This window comes from Silene latifolia, chromosome X (assembly GCF_048544455.1).
Source record: "Silene latifolia isolate original U9 population chromosome X, ASM4854445v1, whole genome shotgun sequence".
NCBI classification, from domain to species: Eukaryota; Viridiplantae; Streptophyta; class Magnoliopsida; order Caryophyllales; family Caryophyllaceae; genus Silene; species Silene latifolia.
The window spans coordinates 222,988,894-223,003,272 of record NC_133537.1 but is presented as its reverse complement, the minus strand read 5'-3'; the positions used below and the strand labels follow the sequence as shown (position 1 = coordinate 223,003,272).

General features: G+C 37.3%; 1 protein-coding gene across 1 annotated transcript; it reads right to left on the bottom strand.

The window, feature by feature from the left end:
* Positions 1–10,619: 10,619 nt before the first annotated feature.
* On the bottom strand, positions 10,620–11,183 carry LOC141619394 (uncharacterized). The gene has a single exon (XM_074436411.1). It carries the CDS (start codon positions 11,181–11,183, stop codon positions 10,620–10,622), a length of 564 nt encoding a protein of 187 aa, XP_074292512.1.
* Positions 11,184–14,379: the final 3,196 nt, after the last annotated feature.

Here is a 14,379-nt window from a genome sequence, read left to right as displayed (position 1 = left end):
CGAAGTTGATGAGAATCAAACTTCGAACAAAATTGAGGAAATGGCGGTCCATAACTCACAATATAGTAGACCTCGTAAGGCTACTAGAGGAGGAAAGCATGAAGTGGACTCCGTTACTCAATTGGGTGCTCAACTTAGTGCTCACATTGACACAATCAATTTGAATTTTGAAAAAGCTATGGCTAGACTTGAAGAAGCCTCGAAATCACCAAAGCATCATGTTAATGCCATGACGACATCCTCATCAATCCCAACTGGGATATGTGGGAATTGTGGAACTTTGGGACATGACTCAAGTGAATGTAGGGGAACAAATGAACAAGTAAATGCTTTCCAAGCATACAAGAGTGGTACCCCTTATTCCAACTATTACAATGAAAACACCAAATTCCATCCAAATCTCTCATACAAAAGCCAAAATGTTCAAAACCCTCAAACAACATACACCCCACCTCCCATGAGAAACCAAAATCAAAGACCCTTTTACAACCAAAACCAAGGTTACCAAAATCAAAATCCATACAATCAACAAAATGACCAAGGTTTTGATGTTAAAAAAGCGGTCCTTCAAATGCAAAAGAATCAACAAGAATTTTTCACTCAAATGCAAAAAGATAGTCAAGCAAAAGAAACCACCATCAACAACATCCTAGCTCACACCAAAATGTTGGAAACCCAATTAACTCAACTAGCATCTTCAAGCTCACAAAGACAAAAGGGGCAATTACCACCTCAAAGTAATCCCCCAAGACATGAAACGGTTAATGCCATTCACTTGAGAAGTGGTAAAAGGTATGAAGCACCGAAGAAGCAAGTTGAGGATGAAGTTGTGGAAGCTAGTGATAAGGAAGAAATTGTGCAAAACTCCAAAGATGGAGAATCATCAAAGGAAGAAATTTCAAAGAAAAATGAAGACAAGGTCAAGGAGAAGGAGCCCATTGTGATTAGACTTCCTTTTCCAAGTCGTCAAGCCAAGCCCAAATTTGATGACCAACTTAGAAAGTTTATGGAAATTGTGAAGAATTTGGAAGTCTCAATTCCTTTCACGGAATTAATCAATCACGTGCCGGCCTATGCGAAATATATGAAAGACATCCTCACAAAGAAGAATTCGATCCGGAAGCTTGAGACTATCGCCTTCACTAAGGTGAGTAGTGCAATACTTCAAGGGAGTTCACCTCCAAACTCAAGGATCCAGGAAGCTTCTCAATACCGTGTACCATTGGCGACACCACAATCAACAAAGCCTTATGTGATCTAGGGGCTAGTGTGAGTGTTATGCCGTACTCGGTGAGTAAAAGGTTGGGGATGGGAGAGCTTAAATGCACCAATATCACACTCCAAATGGCCGATAGATCGACGAAGACACCATTAGGAATATGGGAAGATGTTCCCGTTCGAATTGGAAAATTTTTCATCCCGGTGGACTTTATCATTGTTGATATGGAAGAAGATTCCAACATTCCAATCATTCTAGGAAGACCTTTCTTACACACCGCGGGTGCGGTGATTGATGTGAAACATGGAGAGCTCACTCTAGAAGTGGGAGATGAGAGTATAACTTTCAATCTTGACAAGACTATGAGAGCTCCCCGTTTACATGAACCATGTTTTATGATCGATCATTATAGACGGAAGGATGATAGGAAGAAGTCGGAACTCCAATGGAAGAAGAAAATTGAAGATGCTCCATTCAAAGAACAAGTGAATTGTAACAGAGAGAGCTTGCAAAGCTCACCAAAATCAAGCAATGAAGAAGATGGCCTCGTTGGCCAAAACAAGAAATTAGGAGAGTTGTCTCTATCAAATCAAGAGATCTTTAGTGATCAAATGGATGAAGTTTGTGGTCTTTTGGACGATGAGTTTGAAGGGATTTTCAATCCCTACATTGGTAATGCTATCGATCAAGACCGACAACAAGGGCAAAGATCTATTGAACAACTTTATCACGACAATGAACAAGCTTTTGATTACTTTTTCAAGGTGTTTAACAACATCAACAACACCTTGGACATGCCCCCTTGACATCTCATCAAGAATGAGAGTTTGGTGGAGTCCTCCCTAAACCACCATTTGTAAATATTTCTAACTCCCTAACTCGCATCTTAAATTCTTAATTTGCAATTTTTGTCATTTTTGGATTTTTTTTATTCCTTGATCAAGATGATTATCATGTTTGAGAGAAGTGAGGGAGAGACTAATAATTTCAATTAATGTGTAGTGCTTTAGCTTAGTGTGGGGATAGCAATTGCCTAGGCTATTCATGCCTTAGTAGTGCCCCCACAATGAAGAACACGAGATCTCGAAGAATGAAAAATGACAAGGGATATGCAAGGTACACGGATGGAACTGAATCCGGGTAAAAGGGGTAGAACCCGAGCGGTTTCAAGAGAATCCGCCCGTCTTCAGACAATCCGGGCATATTGGGCAGAAGACGCTCGTTCTTCTGAGCTGATTTTCTGAAATTTTTTTTGACTGTTAGCGAATCCGGGCGTTCTGCAGTGGAATCCGCCCGTCTTCATAATGACGCCCGTCCTGAAGAGAAGACGCCCGTCTTTTTGGCTGAGGAAAACAAGAAAAATTCCTGGAAAGGAATCCGCCCGTCTTCTCTGAAATCCGCTCGTCCCGTGTTTTCAAATCCGCCCGTCTTTGCTTCAAATCCGCCCGTCTTTAGGCGAGAATTCTGAAGCCCATCCAGACAGAATCCGGGCGTCCCGAAGGAAAGCCGCCCGTCTTCCCCCTGCATTTCAAATTTTTCGGGTTTATTATAAACCTCGTCCCACATTCATTTCCTCATTCCTTCATTCAAAACACTACCCATAAACCCCATAACTCCAAAACCCTCATCCTTTCCATTACAAAAACAAGATTCCTAAACAACATTCACCAAAATCAAATCAAAACATCCTTTTAACAACAAATTAATCACTCCTCTTTCAACAACAATCAAAACCAAGCACAAAATCTTCAACCTTTGAGTCGATTTTTGAATTCATAAAGGCAAAGCCTTTCATCTTTAAATCGATTTGGGTGCACTAGAAATTGAAGATTTTTCACTTTTCTTGGTTTATTCATCAATGGCAAAGACAAAGGGAGCAACAAAGGCAAAGGCACCAAAGGCAAAGGCACTCTCATCAAGACAAAAGAGTCTTCAAGAAAAGAAAGCATTGGCTATGGTGGTAGCTAGCCCAAACTTGGAGGTGCAACAACAACAACCTCCCATGGAAGCAACAACATCTACTACTCCGAAAATTGCTCAACTTTCGAATTATCCGGAGGTAATTTTCATTTCCAAATCCCATAGGGACACTTTTGCCAAGTTTGCTAGTAAATCATTTCTATCCACCAAGTTTATTTGTGAAGATGCCTTAGATAAGTTGGGTGTCCTTGAGAAAACTAGAGCCTTCTTTAAAGCCATGGGGTTGGAGAAATTGTTTACAACAAAAGAATTGACATACCCCTCCTTTACATTAGAATTTTTGAGTTCTTTGAAAGTTAACAAGGTTGAGACTATGGAAACCATCGAGTTTCGCCTAGAAAATGTTAGTAGGCGCATCTCCTTTGCGGAAATGGGTAAAGCTTTGGGTCTTAGTGACTCACCGAGTTATTTCAAGAATGTTGGCAAATAGGACCCCGACCCTCTTTGGGAGGCGATTTCCGGAAGGAAATTTGAGAGCATTCATGCTAGTCGCGCTCTATTAGTCCACCATCCGGGCATTAGAGTGTGACACAAGGTTGTAGGGAACACCATCATTGCAAGAAAAGACACCAACCATTTCACCAAACTCGATTTTGTTCTTCTTGAGTCGGCCTTGAACATTGGAAGGGAATTCACCAAGCCTTTCAACTCTCTAAGACTTTTGGTGGATAGATGGCTAAATGTTGATTGTGGGAAGCAAGGCACTACCGTCATTGTGAATGGAGGTCTAGTCACTCTTTTGGCTAAATACTTTGATCCTAACTTCAACAAGGATAGCAAGTATGAGGCAAAGAAGGGTGGTCATCTCATTGATATTGATACTATGATAAACAAGTACAAGTGGGTCTCTCATAACCCTCTTGACACCAAGTATGGGTGGCTCACTAGTGAGGCTATATATATTTTACTTTGCCTTCGAAGATTTGTCGTTTAAGTGTCCACCGGACCAACTATCTCCTTCCCCTTTCAAAAGAGGCCGAGTACATCATCCAACAACAAAAGGGTGAAATTGAAATGCCCTTCTCTTCCATTGTCACACCACCCTATCCTTTCAAGTACCAAGAGTTCAAGCCCGAAGGTGTTGTAGCAAGCAAAGATTATGTGACTCCTATTATGCAAGAGATTCACAAGCAAGCCTTCAAGGACCGGGAAGATGCTTACTTAGCACAATATCCACCCCTCCTTCACTTAGCTAGGCAAGGACTACTTGACCCTTCATGTCCTTTGCCTAGTTGGGCGGATAGGGAGGTCTTCTTTCCGAGTGCATCTAGGGGTATTCCGGGTGATGACGAGGTTGTTGGTGATGCGGTTGATGCGGTTGTTGATGATAACATTGATGAAGAAGCTAGTAAAGAAGGAGAAGAGGATGATGAGCAAGGTGAACAAGAAAGTGAAGAGGGAAGTGGTGATGAGTCCACTTTTAGTGAGGAAGATGATGATAGTGATGATATGATGAAAGATTAGCAAACTATGGAGGCTCCTACCCTCTTGAGGTTTGTCTACTTCTCTCTTTGTTGTATTTTATTAATCTTGATCATTGTTGGAGTAGTCCTAGCACCATAGAGGACTAACACCTCGGCCCCATTGAGGTGTTCTCATTTTATTGTTCCCACTTTTTAAAATCCAAAATGACAAATTTAGTTTCATGCATTACATAGTGTGTGCATGAACTACACCCAACCTTAGGACATTAGCAATAATGTCTAACTCGTTTTGGGGAAGTACATACATACACAACGGGAGGTAATCTAAATTATCCTCTCCGTCATAAACAAAAACCATGCATCATGTAGTGTAGATTAGTGTAGCTTGCATTTAGTGTAGAATTCATGCATCATGCTTGCATGATTTCCCATCATTTTGGCCATTGAGGACAATGCCCATATTAGTGTGGGGATGGGGAATTCTAACTTAACATTTATTCAAAAAATCCAAAAAAAAAAATTGAAAATTTTTGAAAAAACCATAAAAATTTGAAAATTGAAAAACCAAAAACATGTTATTTTCCTTTGTAGTGTAGTCAAGTATATATTATTGTATATATTGTGTTTGTTCCATCCTTGTTCACATTGATCGACTACGCCACATCCGAGACATGAGGATATTGAAGACCGCATGGTATGATCTTTCCAATCTCCTTTTTCCTCTTTATGTTAATGACTATGTGGCTTTATTTTGATTGATGCGGTATAACAATGTGAACTTAGGACTTGCATTTAGTTTATATATCATATTAGTTGGTAGAATCACTTGCATTAGGATGTATATAATAGTTGCATCATGACATTTAGTTGCATTTAGATGAAATATTTTGAAAAAGTGCCTAATTGAGAACTTTGACAAGAGCAACTAAGCCATTACAAATACTTTTTCAACTTAATACTTTGCCTACTAGAATGGTTGTAAAACACCCTAGATAGTGTCATACTAGTGTCTTTTGACCCATGACCCAAAGCCTAGTCAAGGGTTTGCATGTGAGTCACCTATCCAACCCCGTGATGCGATGTGGACTTGGTTAACTTGTCTAGGGACCTTGATTGACCTTGTGGTACGGCAACCCAAAAATACTTTCTATCATTGAAGTGCTCATTTCAAAGATTTTGTATGTGGAAACGTTTTATTGCCAAGGAAACCTCAAATGTTATGAAATGTTGAAATATTGAGAATTTTAGTTGTTTTGATGGAGGCGTACCACTTCGATGTGCTTTGGAGAGGGATCCATTGAATTGGGCCCCCACACGGTTGTGAATTCAACCGCCCAGAGACAGAGTGACTATCACCCCGAAAAGCTATTGTCTAGAGGTTAACCGGTTGCCTAATAAGCGATTGGCGAAAGCAAAGGACATTAACACGGAAGGGACAAACCCCATCTCTAATTTTTGAAATGTGAAAGTTGAATGAGGTCAAATTTTGAATACTAGTCATATCCACCCTTGTTTATAAAGATTTGAGCATTTCATCCCCAAAAAGCCTTTTTGTCAAGCCACTTGGTCGAGCTTGGGACGATCCATGACCTTTACTTTTGTAGAGAACTCGAGACTTGTCATGTCATATGTGTTGGGAAATGTGTCCTCAACAATAGTGCGATCACATGATTTAAATATCATTGTTTAAATCTCATTATAAGAATACGGAAGGGATGATACATTACATATATAGTCAACTGGTCCACACATATCAGTAATGATTGGCTGGCTAGAATTTGACATTACTGTCGTGCGACGGTGGTGATCAGTTGATCCCTTGAGGTCACACCTAAAGGACGATTCCCTTAATTGAAAAGGTTAATTAATTGTATACCGATACAGATTAATTAATTCCTTAAAATTGAACAAATTATTATCATAAGAGAGAAAAATAACATCTTATTATAATGTGATTAAATGAGATTTTATTTAGTAATTTAAGAAGTTATATTACTAATATTAATCGGTGTTTGCGAAACACGCGAGATGAGAATGATAAGTTAGTTATAATTACAAGATATTGTGAATTATACTAACTAGTAATTAAATGACCATTTTATGAGAAAGTAATTTTATATTACTAGTCAATTTGTTAAATATGATTTATTTAACTTATAAATGATATTTAATTTGTTAAATATGCATTTTAAATTAAAACATGACATAAGACATGTCACATGTCACATGACATACAATTGTACAATTGACAAAAATAAAATGGACTCCATATTACACTACATAAACCGAAATATGGGTGAACTTGTGAGAAAATTTTGTCTTGCTCATTTGTCTTATTCATTTGTCTATGACACTTGATAGTGACTTGACCATGCAAAAGCCTTACACCAATTTGTCTTGTGAAGACAAAAAGAAAAAGAAAAATTTGGTCTATATACTATTACCAACCGGTTTTGGCAAGAGTAGAGAGTAGATTTTTCTTATTTTTCTTGTTTTTATCATTCTCTCATGTTTTTATGAAAACCAACTACTTCTCTCTCTTGTTCATCAAAAATTCAAGTTTGATGAATCTAATTTGTGAAAATCAAACACTAATAATACTAGAAGTAGTATATGAGTATTAGTAATAGATTTTAAGGTAAACTACATTACAAACATCTAGTACATGTTAGTTTGTGGGTTTGAGGGATAGTCTTGGATGCAACTAATTGGAGGGCTTCTATTTTGAGGTCATGTATGTTCATCCAATATTGGAAAGCTTAAGAACTAACAAGAAGGAGATCTTGTCGGTGCCCATTTGACCGAAATTTATTTGGTGGGAAATTGATTTTCTTATTTCTTTTATTTTAGTTTGCATGCATAAGATTTGTAATTAATTTTATGACTAAATTAATTAAAACATATATGAATATGTTAAGCTATTAGATATAGATTTCCAACAAGCGGTATCAAGAGCATAAGGTTGTTTGCATGCAAATCGGTTATTGTTTTTCCGAGTTATATGATTAACAAACAAAACTTGTAAATTTGTGATATTATGATATATCACGAAAATAATTTATGCATGTTAAAGTTTCTGATCCTAAAATGTATTTAGGATATTTTGGTTAATTTATGGATTTTATTGTTCATTTTATATAATATTGGCATTAAAATGTGATTTTTATGATAAAAATGTCATTTTTGGACGAAAATTAGCTAAATTTCGAATTTTCCAGTGGTTTTTGGATATGTTTTCGTATATATTATTTTTAGATGATTTGGAAATTTTCATAATTTTATGAGTTCTTATGCTCGAAAAATGGATTTTTCATGATAAAAATCGGATTTAGATGAAAAATAGGTTAATATGAGAAATATTTCGAATCTGGTCATAGAAATTTAGTATGTTGTCACATGCAATTTTACAAGAAGTGTGTAAAATAATAGGCTATAATGAAGTCTTCATTCATGATTTATGGATTTTTGATGAAAAATAGCATAAATAGTGACTTAATTAGTGAAAAATTGCTAAAACATACTTCATGACTAAGGAAAAAGGTCACATATTGCATTTTATTATCTTTTTCAGATATAAAATTGAAAAGTTGATGAATATAATTTTTCTCATGTTTTTATGATTTTTATTGATAAATCCGATAAACCGCAACATTGTTTTTCCAGATAACTTTCGAAATTTTTAACCTAAGTTTTTGAACATTATGATTGTCATGGTATTTTTCCAGAATGTTCATGAGTTTAAATTTCAAATTTTGAATTTATTTGAAATTTTTGTGATTTATTTGAAGTTTATAGCATTTTTATTGTAATTTTAGGTCCATTAATGAACAATTTTAGAAATATAAGTTAATTATGGTCAAATAGTTAGTGGAGACTAATTTTGAGTCCTAAGTTGGTTAGGGTAATTAACTTGTGCATAAATATGAATTTATGTAATTTTTGTGATTATAAAACGTTGAATCACGCAAATCCGTAAAAACCGTGTAATATACGATATTGGCTCCTTAAAGGTGATTTAGCATAAAATTGAGCATGTTCATACGTATTATAATGCTTCAATTTCTTTATGATTGTCATAATTTTATTTTATGTAATTTTATTTTATGTAATTTTTACTTAGTATGGCCTTAGTTTTTAATTGGTATTACCCGAAATGTATGGGAATATCGATTCGGTTGTAATTTTATTGTGATCTCGTATCACCGTCTTGTAATTTAATAGATTTATTTTATTATAGTTACAAATGTATAATAGGAAATTATGTAATTTATTATGTAATTTTATTCATTTCGGAGTTCCCAAAGACGGATTTCTTCAAGATGGCGATACATAAAGACGGTGTTACCTCGAGATGCGTGCCACAACCGAAGTTCAAGGGACCAATGGAGTTGGTTTCCGAATATGTAATAGTTAATTGGATTTTCTTTTTTAGGAAGGCCATACTAGGATTTAATTTATGCTTTGCATTTTATTTATATGTCGCATGCATCGCTAAATCGCCATAACTAAAACATGCATTATCATTTTATCGAGTTCATCGACCGTGTCAATTAAAATTATCGTAGTTCACCGCTTTAGTTCACTTAAAACGTGATAGATAATAAATTGACATGACCTCTCGCTAAAAATAAACAATTGAGACATAGCCTTACCAAAAGTAGAAACCATGAAAACCTATTTCGTGAGGGAGTGCACTCGGCCGGTACAAACCTTGTTACGTAGGGGAAGTGGGTGATAAATGTCTATCCACCGAATTCATGTTGATGAGGGTTTCATCGGCTATCCCGTGCCCAAGTTAATGTGGGTTTGGATCATGGACACATTTATTCGAAATTTGGATTGAGCTCAACGGAAGTATTCGTGACCGTAGTCGCATGTGTTCCGGGCTATAGATAAATATTAAAGTAATTTTATCGACCGAGAGTTCTAAAAGTAGAATCGATTAAAGAGTTAGTCCACCGAGTTATATTGAAAAGGGTTCCATCGGCTATCCCGTGCCCAAGTTAATATGAATTTGGATCTCGGAATCATTTATCATAGTTGGGTAGAGGTCACTATGTAAATGCTTTACTTGTTATTTACAAGTATTATTAAATCGATAAATGTTAAGTTTTCCACTATTCCGTTATTATATTGTTCTATTTCTTTACCACAATTCATATACGATATCATTTCGATTTTTCAAAACCTCCATTAAAACATCGTAACTAAAGACAAATATGAATTTGCTTCTAAAACCTCAAATGAACCATTGCTAAGGATCTCTTTTAAAGAGTATAGATAAAGGTTATTCATTATCAAACAGGTTTTTTGATTCTTGACTAACACATCTACTTACAATGGATTGTTATTCATATACTTAATTGAATTAAGTACCTTGAAGCGATAAATTGTTTTGGTAACTAGATTTGTTGGAAATCAAAATTGACCAAAATAACGCAACCACTTCAATGAAAGTTTTAAGACTAAAACGAACAAATGAAGAGTAATCTTCATGAATTCAATTTTCCTTCTCAAAGCAAAGACTCATTGAAATGAGTGGGAGCATTCTCTTAAACCGTTAAGATGAGGACGAGGTTCAAGAAGTAAAAATTATAATGGAATTGATACAAGGTAATGTTAAAAGTAAAGTTATTGAGAAATAACGATACTAAACCTATCAATCCCGACCGATAAAGTTTCCATTGTCTTAAATGTTGGACACTAGAAAGGAAACTACCCCATATTATTGAAGAATCAACAAATTAGTTGTGGGACATCTAATAGAATCTTCTTCTTTAAATGTTTATATGATTAACATAAATTTTGCTAGTACTACTTCGTCAATATTAGAAACCAATGGAGGTTTTCATCATTTTTTTTTTTTGGTAAAATGTAAAAAATATATTGATGCTCAAAAAACCATATACAGTATACATTGTTCACAACCATATTCCTATCACAAACTCATCTATATCATCTACCATACTTCAAAGAAATATAGTAGATCATACTAGCTAGTGCAGCAATTTCTCAATCCAATGCTTATCCTTTCTTGACACTGTACCCTGCAACTGATGCTTAATCCTGTTCCTGATATCCGCTTGTATCATCCCCACACACCTGCCAGGACTAATTATAACACCCTCATGCCGGCTTGCATTCCTCTGATTCCAGATATAATACATAGCAGCATTGAGTATACTATTCAGGACCCCATTCTTCAGTCTCGTGAACCTCTTGTGTTGCCACCAATTCTGGGTATTGGTAGCAGACATAGTCACACCCGTCCATTTCTGAACTTTCTGAATAACTCTCCTGCTGTACTGGCACTGGAAGAAGAGGTGAGGAGGTGACTCTTCCTCTTGAGCACAAATACAATAGCTGCTTTCAGGGACAATACCAAATTTGTAGAGCTTGTCTTTGGTATTAAACCCTTGCTGATAATACAACCAAGCTATAAAGCTGTGTTTGGGAATTGACCATTTGGTCCAAACAATATGAGACCAGCTTACAGCCTGGCTGGTTGGCCTTAACCAGCAATACCCTTTCTTGATAGTATACTCCTTACCTGGTACCATAGCCCATTAATTCTGATGATATGCTGGCTGAAACTCCTGCTTCAATTTACAAACTTTTTTCCACGTCCAACTGGCATCCTGGGGAGGGTTATAGTCCTCCCATTCTTGTCCCTTCAGGTAGACACTATGCACCCATTGCACTCATAGTTTAGATGGGTGAGCCTGAATCCACCAGACCAATTTCCCAACTGCTGCTTTATTCCAACTGTACTCATCTCTCAGACCAAGTCCCCCCTCCCTCTGATTAGTGCAAAGTTTTGACCAGGCAACAGTAGGGGTCCTAGCATACTCAGTCCCTCCATGCCACAAGAAGTTCCTGCATATTGCTTCAATTTTGAGGAGCACTGCCTTTGGAATGATGAAAATAGAAGCCCAGTAGGAATGTAGAGTTCTGTATACTGCTTTTATCAATACCAGTCTCCCAGCATACGAGAGTTTTTTGGTTCCCAGCTGTCTTATCCTCTCAAAAACTTTATCAATCAATGGTTGGCAGTCTTTGATTGATAATTTAGATGGTTTAATTGGCACTCCAAGGTATTTGAAAGGTAATTTGCCTTCAATGCAGCCTGAAACCTGAACTATTTCTCTTCTGACTTCACTAGATACTCCATTAAAATACACATTCGATTTTCCCCTACTCATCTGAAGACCTGATGCTTGAGAAAAGGTTGAGAAAGTGCGTAGCAGGATCATTATGGAACCCACATCCCCTTTAGAAAAGAGCAACAAATCGTCTGCAAACATTAAGCTACTCAAATTCATTGATTTGCAAAGAGGGTGAAACCTGAACTTCATTGTAGAGGTAGTATAGGATAGCAATCTGGTAAGATATTCCATACAAATTGTAAAGAGCAAAGGGGACAAAGGATCTCCTTGTCTTAATCCTCTTTGTCCCTTAAACCAGCCAAAGCTATCCCCATTCAAATTCAAGGTATAAGTTGCAGTTGTGACACATTCCTTAATGAGAGCTATAAAACCAGCTGGAATATTTAATTCGTGCAGCATCTGAAAAAGGAAACTCCACTCCACTAAGTCATAAGCCTTCTGCAGGTCTATTTTGAGTAGACATCTAGGGGAGACACTCTTCCTTCCATAAAGTTTAACAAGATCTTGACAAATTAGAATGTTCTCCATAATGCTTCTACCTTGAATAAAACCTCCTTGTGTGACAGAAATTATATGAGGGAGAATCAAAGCAAGCCTTGTACAAAGAAGTTTTGAAATGCATTTGTATACCACATTACAACATACAATGGGCCTGAATTGCATTACATTCAAAGGATTTGGCACCTTAGGGATTAAAGTAACATTAGTAGCATTCAATTGCTTGAGCATTTTGCCATTCCTAAAAAATTCATGGACTGCAGCACATACATCTCCTCCAACAGTATCCCAACTAGTTTTAAAGAAATGACTAGAGTAGCCATCTGGACCTGGAGCTTTGTCATCTGGTATACTGAAGATAGTGCTTTTGATTTCTGCATCAGTAATTGGCATCAGTAGCATCTGGTGGTGAGACTCATCACATTTATTACCTTGCTGTACTACTCTGGGACTGACAGGGGTTGTGGGGTGAGACTGGCCAAACAACTGGGTATAGAATCTTAGAAAACTCTCCTGAACCCCCTCCTTATCAGTGTGATGATTTCCCTGATGATCAGTAACCTGTACTGTCTGATTTTGTCTCCTCCTAGTCTTCAAGATGCCATGGAAGAAAGAAGTATTTGCATCCTCATCTGCACTCCATTTCATCTTTGCCTTTTGTTGCAGGAACTGGTTCTGAGCTTCAGCCAACTGTTGATAAATTTCCCTAGCCTCACATTCTTGTTGAATAAGGCTCAGATCCTGAGGATTCACTCCCAAGCTTTGCTGTATTTTATTTAGTTTAGTGAGAGCCACCTCAGCATTATTCTCAATATCAGCAAACCTGGACCTGTTCAGCTGTTTGAGTCCCTGCTTCAGATTCTTCAATTTCTTAGCTAGCTCATACATCTTAGTTCCAGTTTGCATACACGTCCAACCAGCTTGAACAGTCTCTTTGAAGTTGGGAGCCAGGCTCCACATATTAAAATATTTAAAGGGTCTGTCTCTCTTTTCATCAGTTGCATTAGCCTGTACCACACAAGGAGTGTGGTCAAAGATCCCCTCAGGCAAAAAGTGTGCATACAGAAGAGGGTAATCATTGAGCCATTCCTGGTTCACTAGGAAACGATCCAGTTTGCTATACACTCTGTCAGCAGGGCATTGTTTGTTATTCCATGTGTACAGAGCTCCCATGGCAGGACTATCTATCACTTCACATTGATGCAAGCATTGCCTGACATCTTCTGCATCCTGCCTAGAAAATGATCCTCCCACTCTCTCATCCTCAGTAAAAACACAGTTGAAGTCTCCTCCAATGGCCCATGGCCCTAAAATGTTATTTGCTAGTCTGCTTAAATTAGCCCAAAGAGACTGTCTCTCATTGCTGCCATTGAAAGCATAAACCATGGTGACATGAGAACGTGCATTGGTACTCTTATGAAGCACTGTCATATGGATATATTGGGCATCATACTCTAGAAAATCTATATCCCATTCATGCACTCTTACAAAAATCCAAATTCTGCCTCCTTGATGGTATGCTGAGTTTGTAGAAATACTCCAATTGCTAAAGGAATTCATGGTTGTGTGCAATTTATTTGGTTTAATTTTAGTCTCTAATAAAGCAAAGAAATTAACATTATTATTTATCAAAAATCTATGTATAACCGGCTGCTTACTCCTCCTATTCATACCCCGCACATTCCAAAACCCTAGCTTAATCATTGATCAGGATTATGGATGGGGTGTTCCTCTGAGCTATTGGCCTTCTCTGCTGAATCAGCAAGAAGCACTATAGTAGTCCCTCCTTCTTTTACTGGTGTACGCATTGGCAATGGGGCGAACTCTTTAATCTGAACCAGAACAGGCTCTTCCTCCACCCTGGGTGCAGGAACCCTAGGCGTGACTAAGTTGTCAGCATTTCCCTGATCTGAAGTTTTTGGCTTCTCCACTTTTCTCCAAACCTGTTTAACAGGCTTAATTGGTTGAACTTTGTGAGTGGTTTGATTTTTCCCTCTTCTGCAAGTGCTGTGGTCATGCCCCAGTGCCTTGCAATGAGTACAGAGCACTGGTTTCCATTCATATTCAAGTTTAACCTCCACCAGTTGCTTCT

Bases quoted from the DNA above. Each gene is read 5' to 3' on its own strand.
- LOC141619394 (XM_074436411.1), bottom strand. From the start codon at position 11,183: ATGGTACCAGGTAAGGAGTATACTATCAAGAAAGGGTATTGCTGGTTA.